This window comes from Prosopis cineraria, unplaced genomic scaffold (genome assembly GCF_029017545.1).
Source record: "Prosopis cineraria cultivar Desert tree isolate PC_DT_omini unplaced genomic scaffold, ASM2901754v1 PC5, whole genome shotgun sequence".
NCBI lineage: Eukaryota > Viridiplantae > Streptophyta > Magnoliopsida > Fabales > Fabaceae > Prosopis > Prosopis cineraria.
Genome location: NW_026555336.1, coordinates 4,206,073 through 4,225,520, shown reverse-complemented (window position 1 = coordinate 4,225,520; position 19,448 = coordinate 4,206,073). Strand labels below are relative to the sequence as shown.

The 19,448-nt window shown below is 31.0% G+C and overlaps 1 protein-coding gene across 1 annotated transcript; it reads right to left on the bottom strand.

Annotated features, from left to right (window-relative positions):
- Window positions 1-517: 517 nt before the first annotated feature.
- Window positions 518-3,600, bottom strand: LOC129311189 (ADP-ribosylation factor-like protein 8a). Its single transcript, XM_054953266.1, has 6 exons — window positions 3,395-3,600; window positions 2,602-2,683; window positions 2,467-2,499; window positions 2,213-2,334; window positions 1,066-1,227; window positions 518-873 (listed from the first exon to the last, which is right to left on the bottom strand). The coding sequence occupies exons 1-6, from the start codon at window positions 3,430-3,432 to the stop codon at window positions 756-758; spliced, it is 555 nt and encodes a 184-aa protein (XP_054809241.1). The 5' UTR covers window positions 3,433-3,600; the 3' UTR covers window positions 518-755.
- Between the last annotated feature and the right edge of the window lie 15,848 nt (window positions 3,601-19,448).

The following is a 19,448-nucleotide window of genomic DNA, read 5'->3' as shown; positions in this document are numbered from 1 at the left end:
AACTATTTTCATTTTTTGTTTTTAAAATCAAAAACATAGAAGCAAGTTTAAGTTGCTATTGCTTTATTGTTTTTATTTTTAAAATACAATACATTTGATTATTAAAAATTATAATTACCTTGACCAATTTCTATACAAAATCATCATCATTAACTGATTATAACTATTATTTTCAATCTATTTTTCTAATTTTAAAACTTTTTTATATTAACATAACTAAAAGAAATTTTATTGTTTTGTTTCAAAATAATTTTAAAAATTATATTACAAAATAGCTTTTAAAAATAAAAAATAAGAATAGAAACCAAACAAGCCCTTAGAACGTTGCTTTATTGTTTCAACTTTCAACTGGAGCCGAGCTGCCAGTTAATTCTTTCTAATTAATTATTAAAGTTTTTTTGGCTAGAAAATTTAATTATTGAAATTGAATTATCATTTTTTGGTACAACGAATTATCATTTTTAGTACCATTACAAACTCGTTATTTTACCCAAAAAAAAAAAAGAGTACAAACTCGTTATAGCTCACAAAATAACACTCAACTAACAAAAGTGTAATCCCTGACAGACATGGCATCTCGTTCAAGTCCCAAAGGACAAGAATGATATTAACATAACAAGCATCCGAGAGAAGGGGTAAAAAAGGCCAAGAATAATGCTATTGAAACCAAGTTTTAGACATGCAAACGCTACCACCAACATCCAGCAATTTATCAATGAGCAGTTACAACAGAATTCCCAGCAGAGAGGAGCGTCTTAGCCCTTTGATTTGGAATGCTTTACAAGCCAATCTATAACAGAGTCAATGTTAGTCGAGTTTTTGCACGAGATCATGAAGCAGCAGACTTCTCTGTCAGTAATTGACGTCAGATCCCTGCACGCCAGACAGCTCTTTTAGCACAGAAGTAAAATCAGGGAAATAAGCAATTGAATATGGAAGATTATATTAATCTGAATGAATATACTCATTAATTTTACACATTACTGCATGCTATGGAAGATTATATTAATCTGTTATCTGTTTATCAACAAGAGTTTTTCATACTAGCAGCGGTATTTATCTTACATTTGATCAGTCAATGCTTGTTTACTCAAAGCCCCAGGCTTGTCAATCTTGTTCCCCAACACCAACAAGGGTATACCATTCAATGATGGCTTACTCAACAAATCATGAAGTTCACTTTTTGATATACTAAGATTGTCAGGATCGGCAGCATCAACAACATAACTGTGGCAAAGATGAGATAAGAACAACTGAGTTTCACAGATCAAATTAGATTACAGAAACATAACCCGAATCAGATCAAGCAAGCATTAGACTACACCACTAATGTAACTGTAATAGTACAGAAGGCATGATTTCAAAGAAATGTGAGCAACTGCTACATGGTCCAATAAGGCAAAATCATGAGATTCAAGAGGCAATAACCAGCAGCATAGCAAGTTTTTATTGAATGTAAACATTTCTTTGTAATTTAGGAAATCAAGTGCTTCCCGAACAAAACAGCAAGATTTGTGGAGTTGAACTGATCTAAATCTAATGATCAGTAATCAAATCGAGACACTGTTTCCAGAAATTGTGGTTACTTCCTTGATCTATGAATAATATAATCATGATGAGCAATATCAAGTAGAAAATTCATTGCCCGAGACATATGGCTTGTAAAAAACATTTAATCAATAAGAATATGCAAAACTCTGTACTTTCCAGAGAGGCAAATAAATTTAACATATCAAGCACATCTGGGTGGAGTTCCATGGACAGGCATCAAAGTGGCAAGCTTTATTGATCAACTAGGAACTGAGTTTTAGACCATGACAGGAAAAATTTAACGTGTTTAGCCCTACAGCCACAGGAAAATACACGCACTTAATTCAGCTATTAAAAATATAATTGACAGAACATAATCTGGTTATAATGAACATTCAATAAAGATCTAGCTAGACAACTATGTAGCTTGATCGGAGAACAGCATTACATTGCTTTTTACAGAACTTTAACAATTCACAATTTACCAAACATATATAGACACGCAAAAATTAAGTCACCAATGAAAAGAGATACACATACTAGTGCACGACCACATCCATCAGCACATGCCTATGATTAACTGTAAATGCATTTACCATTTCTCCTTTGAGAAAAAATGCCAAATAACAGAGAAAAAGAAAGAATCTTTAAAGTCAACTAGAAACAAAAATTTGGTCAATACACGATTGCAGAAACAGCACGACAGTAACGCTCCCACATGCTGCGGAACCTAGGTTGCCCTCCAAGATCCCATAACTTGATTGTTACATTGCCCTTTGTAACTTTCCTCATATTGAATCCCACCTGTAATCAGATGACATTGGTTTAGTTTAATCAGATTATTATTCTCCTTGCTAGACAGAAAACTTGAGACCGCCTATGACTCATGAGTGGAGAAGAAACAAACAATATAAGCATTTGGGAAACAGAACTTACCGTCGGAATCATGTCCTCACTATAGCCACCAGTCTAGAAATCAGATCATGAAGCCAATTTTCAGTGAATAAGGCTCAAATTATGAAGAATGAAAGAAATAGACTAAATGAAATCCAGTATTGTTATTGTACTTACAGCAACTACATTTACAAGTGAAGTCTTTCCAGCATTCTGAAGTCCTATCAGAGATAACTCCATTTCCTGCTTGAAGAAAAGGCTGCAATCAAATTTACAACGTATTAAGCTTAAGCACGTTGAAGAAATTGGTCCATTAAGCTCACATCATGCATCCATGCTCACACAAATACGTACATATGATACAACCAAAAACTGAAAAAGTGAGTGACAAAAGCAGGGACAGTTTAGTGCAAACAATGTCGTTTGAGAAATGTTCACCTTCTAAAGAGCTTTGAAAATAGCTAGCTTAGGGTTAATAAGTACTCAAATCTCCAATGCAGAAAAATTGGATTATCTTCCAGCCGCCTCATTACAAAAGACATGCTCATAATAATGTTTCTTAGATGAATGTTCATGATTCGTTTAGAAATGAAGTTCTTAAAACGTAACAAGAAATGTATATACTGAAACCTTCCAATGCAGTGACATTCTCTTCCTCAATATTAATTAATCCCTTAGAGCATTACAGAGAACATTAAAATTTCAACTTGCTATAGCCATACCTTTTTACTTATTTGTTTTCTCCTTTCCGATCATTGAGAGAAAACTCATAAATCATAATTTGCAAGTCAATTTACGAGTTGTCATAAAACAACTCATTAAAATCTCCGTGACAACCGTCCCATCGAGAATACATACTTAAGACCCACAATCCTCAGAACAAAGGAAAAGGACATTGGCGAACTGAATAGATTTCATAAAAGCATGCTTCAAATTACGCAGCCAATGAAGGCAAAGCGAGAAAACTAACCTCCGAAGCCAATTGAGAAAAGCTTCCCATAAACCCATTGGTTCTTATCCAATCCAAAAATATAGAAAAGGAGAAAGTAGATCTACGATTCCTCTATATGAGTTTGGGAGATCTAGGGGCTTCGCATCCAATTGACCTGTCAAAATCGCCCTCGCACCCTCTTCCCTCCCCAGTACTGTTCATCACATCCATATTTCGTCGTTCGTGCCCAGATTTAAAAAACAAAAAAAAAAGTTAAAGAAAGAAACTTCGTTTTACGAATATCGAACGGTCATACGCAATTCAATCAATCATCGTGTCCGTCAAACCAGGTGGGTCCATAACATAATAAATTAGCTCAGGGATCATGCCATGCCACGATTGCCCATCCATCTGTTTCTTGTATAAAAAATGAAGATTCGATGGAATGCGAGAGCTGTCGAGAATAGATTAAGAGCTTCCTATTCTACCACTCGCGGTAATAGCGCGTAAAATACACACCCCATCGGAAGGGGCAAAAAGTAGGTAGCTGGCATGGGATTAACAGTTGGGCGCTACGTAGGGGTGAGCATCGGTCGGTTCGGTTCGGTTCGGTCTCAAAATATGCAGAATCGATCGATCGAATAACATTAAAAATGAAAACCGAATCGAACCGAACAAGCCAATCGAACCGAATAAGGACCGAACCGAAATTTGATAATTCGGTTTGGTCGGTTAATTCGGTTTTTCGGTTTGGGCTTAATTTTTAAATATTAAAACAAACAACACTATAAAATTGGGCCTTTTTTTCTTTTCGTTTTTTTCAATATGAGCCCATTCTAATTATACTCATATGACATAAAGCCCAAATATTATAAAGACATGAATAATCAAATAAACAACCGTAAATAAACACCGATGATCAAATAATAGCCTCATAATTCAGTCACAATACCTACTGATGAGAGTGACTGATTGAAATGGGGTTTCAAGTGATGTTATTATTTTTTATTCTTTATTAAAATAAAAAATAAAAATAAAAATAAAATAATTTATAAATTAAATATAATTTATAAATTAATAAATTATATATAATTCGGTCGGTTCGGTCTATTCGATTTTAAATTTTACTAACCGAATCGAACCGATCAACCGAAATATTTAAAATAAAAAAACCGAATCGAACTGAAAAATCAAATAGACCGAATCAAATAGACAAAATTCGATTCGATTCGGTTCGATTTTCGGTTTCGGTTCGGTTTTGCTCACCCCTAGCGCTACGGGTGCGTGTCCAATCCAATACCTTTACGTCAGTTTTTTTTTACCCATCTTTTTGGTTTTTTCCTCCTTTGCTTTATATTTTTGGGCCAAAAACGCTTTCTGTTCTTCTGTTATGCCAACCTCGGGCTTCCAAGTGGCGTGTTTACCAAATTTACAAATAATAAAGCTTCATGGGCTATAAATTTTAAAAATGACAGTTAATAACCCATATTTTTTGTTGACAAGCAAAATCAATCAAACAAAAATATTCCTTCTTAATCTTTTTTTTACTTATTCTTACTTAATCAAAAATATGGCAACCTTTCAGAATTGGGAGTCTGATTATAATACTAGAAGATTTTCAAACTTATTTTTAATAAAAATGTAATTGTTTAGCGATGGTTAAACATGGCATAGTTCTAGAAGTAGATAGAAGATGATTAAGGATTTGTCAACACCAAAAGCAAATTAGTGATTGAACTGTGTGATAGAATCACCAAATGTTAATTGAGATTTATAAAATGGAATGTAGAGACTAGATTTTGCGTTAGCTCAATCTGTTTGAAAAGTATTTAGAACAGGATTCATGTAGTGCATTAATACATTATCTTATAATGGGATTCATGTATGTTTTTCCACTTTATTAAACATTTGCATGTCACTTGTAAAATTAGTCTCAATACAAATCATATAAATGCCTTCACTTCACTGGGTCAAGCTGCTAAACTAGCTCAAACACATGTTGACATTCATAAGCTGATCATATGCATGAATTTATGTTTGAGTCACAAGTCTAATTTGATTTCTGAAACTTTCTTTTATCTAACCATACTTGATAAGTTGTTCAAGATTTGAATATGTGCAGATTTTGAAATGAAAATAACATTTTATTTATATTTGAAATGAAATAAATATTTACATGTTTGATATTTTCACAATGCCCAGAACCTGATTCAAATATTTTATTTATAGATGACAATAAGGAGGAGGATTTAGGTTTAGATTGATAAATATTATAATTAATATAGTCTTCTAAATGTGTGATGCTTAATTTCTTGAAGATTATGGGAATCTTGATTTGTTTTATTTTGAATTTTAGAATATTTTAATTAATTTATAATGTTTAATTTTAATTTAAAAAAAATTTTGAAACAAGGCTTATGGGCTTGGCCTTAAGCATTCGAGTAAGGGTCGGGCCTCAAGAAATGGACAAAAAATGAGAAACTGGGCTTATGCCCATATCAGTTGAGCTTGCCCATTTCCTAGCTCTAGCCACAAAGAATGACCAAAGCAACAAAAGAGAGATTGAGGTCTGATTTTGGAGAGAACTATAGAGTCGGGGGAAAGCAATAAGGAAAAAGGGAGTTTGATTAAGGCCAAAAAGATGAAGGAGGAGAAGGAGAGAAGACTAATTGGAGACACCCATCTTTGTTAAAAGGTTTGAATCCAATTTTGAATTTGATTTAATATTGTTTTTTATTTTTAGATTACTTCTATATCCTACTTCATAAAGTTCATATTGGTGTTAGGATGCACAAATTGATCTGTAGAGATACTGCCTAACTATAAAATCCCTTTATTTGTTAAGAGATTTTTCAGTCATGAATTTGAATAGAGATGTGGATTAAAATGTTGAAAACACTTCCTTTGATGTTTATCAAAATTTCTTACTGTGACTTGATGATGGCTTTAATAAGAATATTGGGTCTATATTCTGTTAGCATACTACATATATATGTGTTTTGATGAACTATATTTGTGTGTATAAGATACCAATTGAAAAAGAAAAAGTTGTACAAGAAATTAGGAACTATCTTGAACTCTTGGATACAAGTTGGTGAAACTCAATCCTCTATTAGACATAGGTGTTTAGACTTATTAATATGTTTGTTTCAAGGTTTGGGTATCTTGGGGGTTTTTTAAGAAGTTTGAGTCATGTGGCTATAAGATGTATTTTTAACAACAGGAATGTTACTTGAAAACACCTTATGAAATAAAAATATGATGTAAAAAAAAGAGAGAAAAAGAAAACATGGTGGAAGTATTTGGTTTAAACTACCATATGCTTGGCTTTGGATTATAGAATCACCACTGAAAAAATAGAATTTAGCAAGGGACAAATCCTTTGCTAAATGTCATTTTCCCTCACTAAATTCGAAGCTAACGAAGAACTCGTTAAATTTAGTGAGGGATCATATTAGCGAGAAATTTAGTCTGTAACCCCCTCTTATATTAACTTAATATAAGAGAAAGTTACAGAGTTACCACACTTACACATCAATCACAATTCAAAGGACTTGTTTAAAAAGTTTTGGCTGAAGACTTATTTTGTAAAACCATCCAAAAGTCATAACATATTAAAAAATACACAGCGAAAGCAAATAACACATTTATCTAATACGTAGTGGACACAAACCATGAGCATTCCCCTTCCAATTGCGTGCCTTTAAATCAAAAAACAAGTTGGGAATTGGCTCGTGCGTCGTGGCATGTGGCATAAAGCCACACACTCAACCTTTCTGTGTCATGCGTCATGGCATGTGTCACCATGCATCGCAACACGCCTATATGAATTTCTGCTGTCATTTTGACAGCAAAAATGACAAACTTTTAGCATGCATCATTTTCACATACGACATCCAATTAGATGATTCAAGCACCCACATGAAACTTAATTCATAAGTTAGCTAATGAGATAGGTTTAGACACGATCTAACAGTCCGATCAAATTTTAGACACCTGGGTGCAAAAAGTCACTTTTCTAAAAAATATGCACTTCCAAGCACTCAAATTAATCCCTTTCTCTCATTAAACCACACAAGGCTTTGAATCAAGTCTAAAAGGACCTATTACACCTGATTGACCATATTATATTACAACCATACACGTGTATTGAAGTTTGATCCTTTTACGACAAATTTTCACATTTCACAAACTTACACATATTGCCATCACTTGGCATAACTTGGCCCACTTGGCCTCTTGTCTAATCACATTCATATACATTCACATTACAACCCATGTATTACTTAATCTTAGCCCCAAATTACTCATTTCATCATAATTTTTCACTTGAGCTTAAGATTCACCATCAATCACAACAATTTCAACACAAACATCCTTGAATCATAGCCTTTTGATTCATTTCATCACAAACACATATAATTGGGCTAAGATTCCATAAAATAACTACTCAAGTTATGCATGCAACCCTATGACAACTCATTTACAGATATATACACAAGTTCCTTAGTTTATTACATAAACTCTGGAATCTCATGGCTTCAACAACTCAAGCCGATCCAAACTCTCCTCCCTTACCCTGATCACTGCCTAATCCTGTAAACATGTAATCACAGGGGGTGAGATAAAAATTTTAGTAACAGAATAACTCACTCTTATTGACTATCACATGCAATAATATAGAAGTAAAGCATAATATACCACTTAAATCTCATTAAAATAGCATTTATATCGCATTTCCCATTTCCATTCATATTTATAACACATATCCATTCCCCACTTTTCACCACTTTCACATAGCATTCCATAACATCCCATAGCATGATTACTACCAACCAAACATTTAAATCACCCTTACATGAAATCATAGGCTCACTTGAGACCAATGTACACTCTCATTAGCCTTGAGTTTACTTGCAGTAGTAAAATCATCCGACTAAAGATGTTCTATTGCATATACGGACTATGATTTCTCCCAATACACACAATCGGGTGTCGTTCACTCTAACATCGTATCTCATAAACATTACGGAGTCTCACATCTCCAACACCGCACCTCAATAAGCATTAAGGAGATCTTCTCTAATGTTGCACCTCAATAAACATTAATGAGATTTTCTCCAACATCACACCTTATAAGACTCTAAGGAGAATTGTCTCTAATATCGCACCCTGTCGAATACTAAGGAGAGCATGCCATATGGTCTTTATCACCACCTCCGCTCAGGTGAACTTTTACCCCTATGATCATGCTTTTCAAACCATTTAAGGTTCCCCATTATTACTTTACAGATTTTCTCATACATAGCATATATATTAAAATATCATTTGAAAACACTCATTTCAATGTTTTTATTCAATCAAAAGCTATTTCATGCAACATTCACATAATACTATAAATCATGCTTAATCCAAAATAAGTTCATGCACTACATAGCATACTCACATACAGTTATAATAAACAGTCAAACAAAGGAAATTATTCAGTTACCTCAACCCTTCTGTCACTAGAAAGGTTACCCGTGGATTTCAACTACTACAACAATTTATCACAAGCTTCCTTTCTCTACTCATACATTTAATATGCCAATCTAAATACATTTAGCATGTTTTAGTCATTTGGTCCATTTTGACCAAAAACTAATATTTACTACTTAGGGCTATATTCATTTGTAAACTCTTTTTTATTTATCCATTCTAGATTCATTACTACTCAATTACTATTTTACATCACCTCAACCGATCTTATTCCACTCAAACACAATTTTTGCCCTAAACTTTCTCTCTCTAAAGGCCAAATTGAGCCTACAGGTTCAAAGTTTTACTGTTCAGCTTTAAACCAGTTGTAAAGCTCTAATTTAACTTCTGAAAACCTTTTTATTACTATTGGGCAATAATTAAACACCTCAAATTCCACTAATTCAATTTCTCTATAACTCATTTTCAAATAAATTTGTGTAAAATGAAAGATAAAAGTTATACGTAGCTTACCTGATAAGTTATCAATTAGAAGCACCTTCCAATAGCCTGAAATAGCTTGTCTTAGCTCCTTAGCCCTTCTCCTTTTCTTCTCTTATGTTTTTTTTTCAAATTTTACGCCTCTAAAATTTCACAACTTATGAAGGTAATTTCTGGTCCACGTGCTGCGGCACATGCAGTATAAGTCACGATGTATGGAATAGTGAGATTTATTTTTACCACGCACACTTGCTTTGGCCCAAAACACAATTCTTCCACCCGTATCTATTCATACTACACACTAACAAGTCAATTTACTAAGTAATCATCCAAATTTTTAATCTCATACTAATTACTACTTTACCCTCGATTAATAACTAATCACGGGATTAAGAAATTCAGGATGTTACACAATCCCTCATTAATTTTTAGTGAGGGCCACATCCCTTACTAGTACTATTTAAAATTCAATAACTTTAGTGAGGAATTAGTTCCTCGCTAAATATGCATATATTTAAAAATGGTGATACCATATTACTCCCCATTGTGCGTCAATTTGTGACATGTCACCAACAACCTTGTGTCTCGTCAATCGTCATGTCACCTACCATCTCATGCCCCATTACCCGTCACATGTGTAATAACTCATAACATGTCATTATCCACCTTGCGCCATGTCACTTGCTCCTCACCATATCACATATTCATTATATTTATATGTCAAAGCCAAAGCTTGAACCCTTGATCTTCTACCTTTTAAGCTTTATGCTCTCCTTCTTTATTAGTTGAACTAAAAAGCACCTGCAATCATTATATGAAAAATTAAATTTATATTATTTAACTACATAAATATATCAAATAATATATTAGAAAAAAAACACACACACACACACAGAGTAAATTTTATTTTCAATTATTAATATATTAAAAATATTTATATTTTATTTAAATTATTCTTTATATTTTTTAATAAAATATTATTTTATTAATGAAAATAAACTTAAAATAAAGAAAATATTAAATATTAAATAATTTTATTATGAATATTGTAGTTAATTTTTAAATTTAATTTTTATTTTTAAATAAAAATAATTAGATAAATAATTAAAATTCATTGTCAAAAGTTAAATTTTTTTGTAGTAATTAGTTAGGGTAGAATCCCTCGCTAATTATCTCATTTTATAGAGGGATTGGTAGTCTCTCGCTATTTTTCATGTTAATTATCTTATTTTAAAAAGAAATTAACAATCCCTCACTATTTTTCTCACTAATTCTTTTATTTTAGAGAGGGATTGACAGTTCTTCGCTATTTTTCTTCCTAATTTTAAGTTGAACTACGAAATCAACATCCCTCACTAATGTCTTTGCTTATTTAGTATTTTAGAGAGGAAATGACAATCTCTCACTAAATTCACTTGCTAATTTGCATTTTCTAATAGTGAAGGTAGATGATGTTATATCTTCTTAGTGGTCAAAGTGTGTACCTTTACAAAATTTTGGGCTCTTTGACATTCGATTAAACTTAGCAAAAAGAAACTTGTAAAACTTTCCTTTTTGGCTATTTGATTCTGCAATTGTGAAAAATGTTTGCTTTAGTGATGATTAAGTTGTTTATTAACTTAAATGGGACACATTATAAATTTAAAAATGTTTGCCTTGGTGGTTTGCTAATTTAACTACTAGCAAGTTAAAATCTAAACCCATACGTGTATGGCCATGTAGTTTTAAATTTTGGGCCTTTATTCTCAACATGCATGATTTTAATTGTCTCAAATAAAATTTATTATGAGATTAGTCTCCGTAAGCATTTAAAATAATCTCACACCATATAAATTAATAAGATTTTACATATATGAGGATCATTGTATATATCAAACATGGGTTCCAATGGCCCATTATTCAACTTAACTCCCTTTTTATTTTAAATCAATTAAATGTTTAGTGATATCATGTGAGATTTTAACAATCTCCATAGATACTTAGATTTATCAACTTATCATGTAGGACAACAAGTCTTCATAGATATCACGATTATTAATGTATACATAGTAAATAAATAAATGAATTGTGTAAATAATAATATAATAATTTTTTAATTGATTAAATTAATGTATTTAAATTATAATCATGCTTACATGATTAGATCTTTTGGTCACATGAGATTTTTAAATCTTTATAAACCTTTAGAACAATCGTATTACTGTGTGAATTAATAAGACTCCGCAGGCATAATGATTAAAATTTTTTTAATAAAAACATAAATTATATACATGCATAATAAATCAATTAAATTAAAAATATATTTAAATAAATATTATCTAATCCTTTAGTCACTTGAGATTTTTGAATCTCCACAGACAATTGGGATAATCATATTACCGTATTAGTCAACAAAGCTATGCAAGTGTGACAATTAATATTCTTTTAAAAAATGTGTATATAAATGATTAAAGAATTAAGAAATAAATTAAGCTTTTGATTCTTTTATCGTGTGGGATTTTAGAATCTCAATAGACAGTGAGAATAATTGTATTACTATGTGAACAATACGGTTCCGTAGGTATAATGATTAAATTTACAAAATGTCTAGAAAAATGGAAATAATTTTAAATCTTTTATAATAGAATATTTCTTTCTTTCTTTTTATTTTCCTTATTTCAAAAATTAAAAAATTAGGAAGATAATTGAAATTAAATTACTTCTTGCCAAATAAAACATTCATATCAAAATTTTAAAAAATTATTTTTTTGCAAAATAATAAATTATTTGTAATTAATTTCTCTTCAAAAAATATTATCAGCAACAAACTTATAATCCCGAGCTGTGTAAACTTTGATCCCTATCACAGGGTATGTAGGCTTCAGAGTCTGATTCTAGGTCAAGTCCTCCCTTATAAATAAATAACTATTTTTCATTTTTTTAATTATTTTTAATGTCTTACACATGAATGAAAAAGGTAATTAAAATTCTTTTAAAGCTATATTAATTTAGCATGATCAACTTCAAGTAACTATTCTCATAAATGGGTGTTGTAAGGTGCTTAATACTTTACCCACATTCAATCAACTTCTGAACCTATTCTTTGATTTTACAGACCATCCTTATCTCCTATAAATGATTTCTCAAAATTTTTCTTAAAATTTTGGTGGTGACTCCAATTCATCCAGTTTTTGCTTCAAAGGCCTACAACCTTCTCTCTCGCACACCGTTCGCATCACATTTTTAGGTGCGACAAGACTTAAAGGGAGTTAAATAAAGAAATGAAAGTTAGTTTTGGGATTAGATATGCTTAATCACATTTAGTGAAAAATTAGGCCTTAATCATGATTAAGAGATAATTAATGACAATTAGTCATTAATATTGTTTTATGGTTGTGTGTGTAGAGCATAGTGTTCAAGAGCTTATGTTGGTGGAAAGCTCCATTTGAAATCCAAATTTACGCTCTTAGGGTGGTAAATCCAAGAATTGAGGTAACTAAGAATCCTATTATGGCGTATAATTATGATCGCAAATTGTGATTAATTGTTATATAATAAATAATATGAAAGGAGTAGCATGGATTTGTTATGAGACTACGAGCGCAAGATTATTGCTAATGAATAGTATGCTTGATATGATACTTATGCGATGGTATATTGATCATAATGAAGAATAATTATGAGTTGTACGTAATGAGCTGGATTAGTTTTGAATCATTGTTGCTATTTGTGTGTGGGAATGTATGCCTGAATTGGATAGTTATACATTGGTTGTTGTGGAAATAAACATAATGTGATGTAATGTTAGTAGTGGCATGAACTATAATAGTATGTGAGTTGTGTTTTATGTGCATGATGGCTATTGTCTTATGCATGAGCAGATTGCATAAGGTTAAATTGAATTAGCATGAGTATGATAGGTGGGAGTTTACTTTAGAACAGTCAAAAGCTATGTATAAAAGTAGAACCACAAGCAACATCTTATGACGACATGTGTCCCTAATTATATTTTGTTGAATTTATTTTTAAATTTTTAATTTTTAAAAATAGATAAAACTACCTTACCCTCAAATATCTCCCTCTTATCTCAACTTCCTAAAAAAGTATAATGGTAAGGAGCATCTAAAGAAGACATGAGTCCATAATTTTGTTTTCATCTATTTTTTAATTTTTAATTTTTTAAAAACAAATAAAACTACCTTATCTTCGAGCATTTTCTCATTATCTCAACTTTCTAAAAAAGTAGAATTGCAAGCAACATCTAATAACAATACATGTGATGTGTCCCTGACGCAATTTTACTTTTTTTTACTTTTTCATTTTAAATTTTAGAATGATAAAACTATCTTATCTCCAAACATCTCTCCATTGTCTCAACTCTCCATTTATATTTTACTAAAATAAATTATTTTATTATTACTAAAATATATTATGACGACAAGCAATTTGTCATCTAATAGTTAGAATCAAGATTAATATAATATAATAGTCATTTTTATTATTTTTACTTTATTACTTTAATATAGAATAATATAAATTTACCTTCTAAGTTTGATACATGTCTAATTTACAAAATACTATGATTTTAAATAGCCACACTAAACTTTAATAATGTTATATAAAATAATCTAATTTATATATTTTAAATTTTCTTATATTTTTTCAAATTTTCAAATCCCACAATCTATCCATTTTAATCATAACTTTCTAGCTTCTGAAATAAATAAAAAATCATAACTTTCTAAATTTTATCTAAATTTAATATTTTTAAATATATAAAAAAAAGTATCTACCATGAAAAAAATTTAGAAAAATAAAAAATAATCAAACATTATAACTCTCCCGACACCCGATTTTAATTATGTTATATAAAATTGGGTAATTTATATATTTAAAGTTTCCTTATATTTCTCCTAATTTTCAAATTGCACAATCTAACCACTTTAACCATAAATTCTTAAATGTTATTTAAATTTAAGATTTTTAAAATATATAAAAAAAGTCTCCACCATGAAGAATTTTTTTTTAAAAAAATCAAACATTATAACTTCTCGTACATCCAATTTTACTTATCTTTTTATAAAATAATCTAATTTATATGTTTTAAATTTTTAGGATATTTCTCTTGATTTTTTAGATTTCACAATATATCTACTTTAATCATAACTTCCTTAATATTATTTAAATTTAATATTTTTAAATTTACAAAAAATAAAAATAATCAAATATTATAACTTTCCTAATACCTTAAAATTTTCTCTACTATCATGGCTACTACCTCCACCCAAAAAATTTCCTACTATAAAACTTCGCTTTTAGTTTCAATGCAACCATTATATACCACTCCCAAATTCAATTTTTGAATGCTAACCCATTTTTTTATAAAAGACACAAAAACCAAAGGATAATTTGCCTATATCATCATTCCTATATTTACTCTCCTTGCTTAGCATGATTGCAGGATCCAAAGGAATATGAGCGACAAGATGAAAGCCATGAAGCACACTAGGCTGTGATAGTCTTGTGTGAAAAGGGTGAGAGGTTAGTAGAAAAGTTGCAAAGCATGTTTCGATATATAGAAAAGGTGGACAAGTTTTTGACATTGTTCAGCATGTTGGGAAGTTTTGGAGAAGGGATATTCAAGTTCTTCTCATGATGTTCTTAATTTCTTAGCAACGTGATTAATGCATATGAGACCCAAATATTGTTTTGACAAGGCATGATGTAAATAAGGTTAACTTCCTCAACGGAATATTCATTTTATGCCCTATTCATTCTATGCCATATTCAAAAGTAATTTCCCCAACATGTATTTAATTATGTTTTTTAATTTCTATTCAATTTGTTTCTACAACAAGCTTTAAGGTTACAGTACAATAAGGCTACTACAGGAGGAATTGTTGGGAAAAAATTTTAGAAAAATAGACTTCTAGAATGAGAATGGAATATCTAAAATTCGTACTTCAACAAAAAGGCAAATTCTTTAACACTCAAGTATCAAGTTTTTCAACAACATACCAAGTTGACTCCCTCATTACACTGGATGCTAACTCAATTTAAGATGCTTTAAGAGAAAAAGTTCCATCTCATTAGGCTTTTTCTATCAAAAGTGAAACCAATTTATTTGATACAAATCATTATTGCCTTAATATTTTAACTCTTTTTGAATAGGCTTTCAAATTAGGAGAGCAAGTTGAAAAAAAGATAAAGTATAAGAGAGGATCAACTGAATGAGAAGTAAGATTGAATTGAGTGGTTGCAATTTTGAGCCTCACTCATAATCATATTGGTATAAGTGAAATATATGTCATAAGTTCTTAGCATATTGGAAAACAAAATCCTTATAGATGCATTTTATAATTTCATTATTTACTTTAAATATATGAATTTGTCCATTATGGATTGTGGAGACATTACTTTTAGAACACATAGGTTCTTATTTTTGTGGTTGATGATGCCAATAGAGATTGAGTTCTTGATATAAGAGATGGGTCACACTAATTATTGAATAAGGCATTAAGTTGTGTTCTATGACTTTTATCATTATGCATTGTGATATTATTAAATTTTGGTTTCTGTAATATATCTAAATGTAATTTATGAGTTAATCATTTTTATTTAAAGGCAATTTACTCTAGATTTTAAGTAAATATCATTATTTATTTAAATTATTTTCAAAATTTTCACATCTTGTGTATTGCACGGGTCACATACTAGTTAATGCTAATGTATAGATAGCCTGGAACTATAGCATTCCTAAATCATACATGTAGTGTTGCTAGTGTTTCTATTTTTATAGATATATAGATAGATATAGAAGACATAATTGTGGGACAAAATAATGAAAATAATAATATTTTTTAGCGGATTCTTCCAAGAGAAACTTTGTAGCAAAAAAATTCATAAATTTTTTTTTGGGACAAGAGAGAAAATAAATAATTTCTCTCAAATTCATTTGCTAGAAACTTCCTCGCAGGGCTTTGGGAGGGGTTCTCCTACAGGAGAGTTGAACTATAATATTGACATGATTGTGGAGGAGTTTGATGCTGAATTTGTGAGAGAAATTCATTTTTCCTCAGTAATTCTTCTCTGTGTTTATAATTCGTGAGAAAATTCATGAAGAAGATGACTCTTTCAGGTTTTTTAGGATTATATGATGAATTTTTCTACAAGAGTGTTATTCTTGTATGACCTAACATGACAGCAATAAGATAGAGTGATAAGTCTATTATTCTTGTAGTGTAGAGAATATTACACACCATGAGATTAGTAGAGGGTGATTTAAGCAATGGTCTTGGAGCTGAGTATTTAGGACTATTTGGTAGTTGCTCTAGATCTATAGATACAAAGGACACTAGTGGAAGACAAAGACTTAGGACAATTCAGCATCTTGAAAAGTCTAGTAGGCATGTTTTATTGTGATTTCAGCCTTAAATATAGGTTTCAAGTGTAGTCAGGCCACCCAGGTGTCAAAAGTGGAGAAAAAATGAAGAAAAAATCCTATGTGCCATATGCTGCAATGCAAGGAATGTTCGCCACGACATACAAAGGCAATCAATGTGAATTGGACCTTTTGTGCCACGAGCTGTGACAGGAAGCTTCATGTGCTACGATGCAATGTCAAAAATCTATGTAAGTTAATTCATGTTTGCGTGTAAAAACATAAGAGAAGAAAGTTAGAAAATAAAGAGCACGAATTTGGCTTTAATAGGGCACAATATTGGACTAATAGAAGATATTTAGAGGCTTCCCAACATATAAGGTGAGTATATGATACTCCTTTTCTTCCTTCTCTTCCATATTTATCAGGATTAAAGCTAGGGTTTAAGTTGGGAGAGTGATTTTTTGTCTATATGAGTTATAAGTCTAAACCCTTTGACTAAAATAGTTATAATGAGAGTGGTTTAGAATATTTAAACCTTACATTAATGATTTTGTGAGTGATTAATGGTTGGGAGCCATAAATATCCAAATTTAGTAATAAATAAGGTTGTTGGGAATGTCTGTGGATCATTAATGGTGGTTTAATGACTCATGAATAATAATATAGGTCACCTAGTAAACCATTGGGAATGATTGAGAGTGAATTTATGGTTTGGTAAAAATGAATAATGTGGAGTTATAGTATTGAACATTACCCAAGATGGAATAATGATGTTATCCTTATGAAATTGATTGTAGACCGTTCATTTAGCACCATTCAAGTTTGCAAAGAAGCTTCAGAAGTTAATATTGTGGGGTGTATACCTTTAACCTCTCAAAGATTTGAGATAATTTTAAAAAAACCTAATTTATATAGTTGTATGTTAATTAGATAATTGTTGAAATTAATTATTTGAAACTTGTCTGATATGTGAAAACTATTGATACAATTTGGCAATGTGATGAGTTTATGTGAAAAGGTTTTGAAAATGAAGAACCCCATTCATATTGTATATTTTGATATCAATGATTATGATTAATTGTCATGTCGTTGTAAAATTGAGGAAAACATGATAATTGATGCGTGGAGTATGATGATTATGTGAGTAAGAATATGTGCATAAATTATATTGAAATGATATTAAGAGTCAAGATATGCATAATTGTGTTAAAATGACATTAAGTATTAAGATGTGCATAGCATGATCATTAGCGGGAGTTATTCTAGGAAGGGGAATAGTTTGGTAAATTCACATGGCATTTGTAGCTTATCATTGGAATAGGAAGTTTGCCTTGGTGCCGATAGTTGGAATCAAGACGTAGCCCCTGTCCCATGATTGATTTGGAACTGTCTCACTTGTTCTACGAGGGACTCAAACCTAACTGGTCTCTACTGGTTCATGAGGAGGCTAGCTTAGGAGTATAACATCTCATGGTTGTTAGCATTGGGAGAAACTACGTACACAAATGAGTGAGTTAATCATAGCCTGATAGCTCCACATAAGTGGAAGGCAGAATTAGTCCGTGTTATAGATATAGCCATTGAATATCAACCGGTTTCATGTCGGAGATAACAGGAGGGTATAAGACTGGTATTGATCATGCATTTAGCTTCAGCCGCATGGTTGTTAGTATTTTGGTTTAACATGTGTTAGGTGTGTACGGTTGTTAGTTTTGCGGTCCTATGATATGTATAAGTGATATATACATGATATCTATGTTTTATGCTTGGTTACATGATTGTTATTATTGTGATTGTTGCTATATGTGCCATATGTGTGACATATGTGTGTTTTATTACCTATTTACATATGTTTTTAATTGATATGTAGCTGTATAGATTAAGTAGACCTTAATTACTGAGTAGTTATACCCACCCCTTAATTTTCAATATTTTTAGGGCCTAGCTCATCGAACCAAAGTCGGGGAAAATGAGCTAAGGCTTAGGATTATTGTGTAAATCTTACCATATGCCTCTTTATGTTAATCTTTGAGTATTTATGTTGTTAATTTGCCAACTAGAACATAAATCATTGTTTTGATCTACTTGCACTACTACTGTGAAAACCTTGTGCATTTTGTGTCCTGAGTTAGTAAGTTTTGGTTGAAAACCTTGTATAAGGTCAAAACATTATTATGTATTTATGTTGTTAATTTGCCAACTAGAACATAAATCATTGTTTTGATCTAGTTGCACTACTATTGTGAAAACCTTGTGTATTTTGTGCCCTAAGTTAGTGAATTTTGATTGAAAACCTTATATAAGACCAAAATATTTATGCAAATAGTATAAAGTGTATTTTGAAACATTATTAATGAATATGAATGATTTTGTGTGAGAATTCCCTCCCCCTTATATTTTATGAAATTTTAGGGTTTAGTGGTGAAAATATGTTACATAGTATGATGGTGGTATGTTGCACGAGTCTTATATGGTCCATTGAGTGCAGTTAGATGATAGGTGTAGGCTTTTACCACTTGTATGTGAGTTTAGACACCCTGCTTGTGTATAGTTGTGAAAAAAGAGTGAAAATGGGTTTAGATGTCTAACTCTTTGTGGAATATGAATTTGAGTATAAAACTAATGCCATTAGTTAAAGTTGGAAGAAAGCTTTGTGTAGATACCAAAATCACCTCAATCAAACATCGGATGGAGAGTTAGGATGTGTTAGAAATTCATCCCTGTGCTATTATTTTGCTGTCAAAATCATGCAATACGCTACAGCACATGGTA

What these genes read in the sequence shown, in the direction of transcription:
- LOC129311189 (XM_054953266.1), bottom strand. Translation starts at nt 3,432, where the DNA reads ATGGGTTTATGGGAAGCTTTTCTCAATTGGCTTCGGAG. An exon ending in GTGAGGACATGATTCCGACG is followed by an intron (nt 2,335 to 2,466) that starts GTAAGTTCTGTT and finishes ATCTGATTACAG; the next exon opens with GTGGGATTCAATATGAGGAA. An exon ending in CGTGCTGTTTCTGCAATCGT is followed by an intron (nt 1,228 to 2,212) that starts GTATTGACCAAA and finishes TCTTTGCCACAG; the next exon opens with TTATGTTGTTGATGCTGCCG.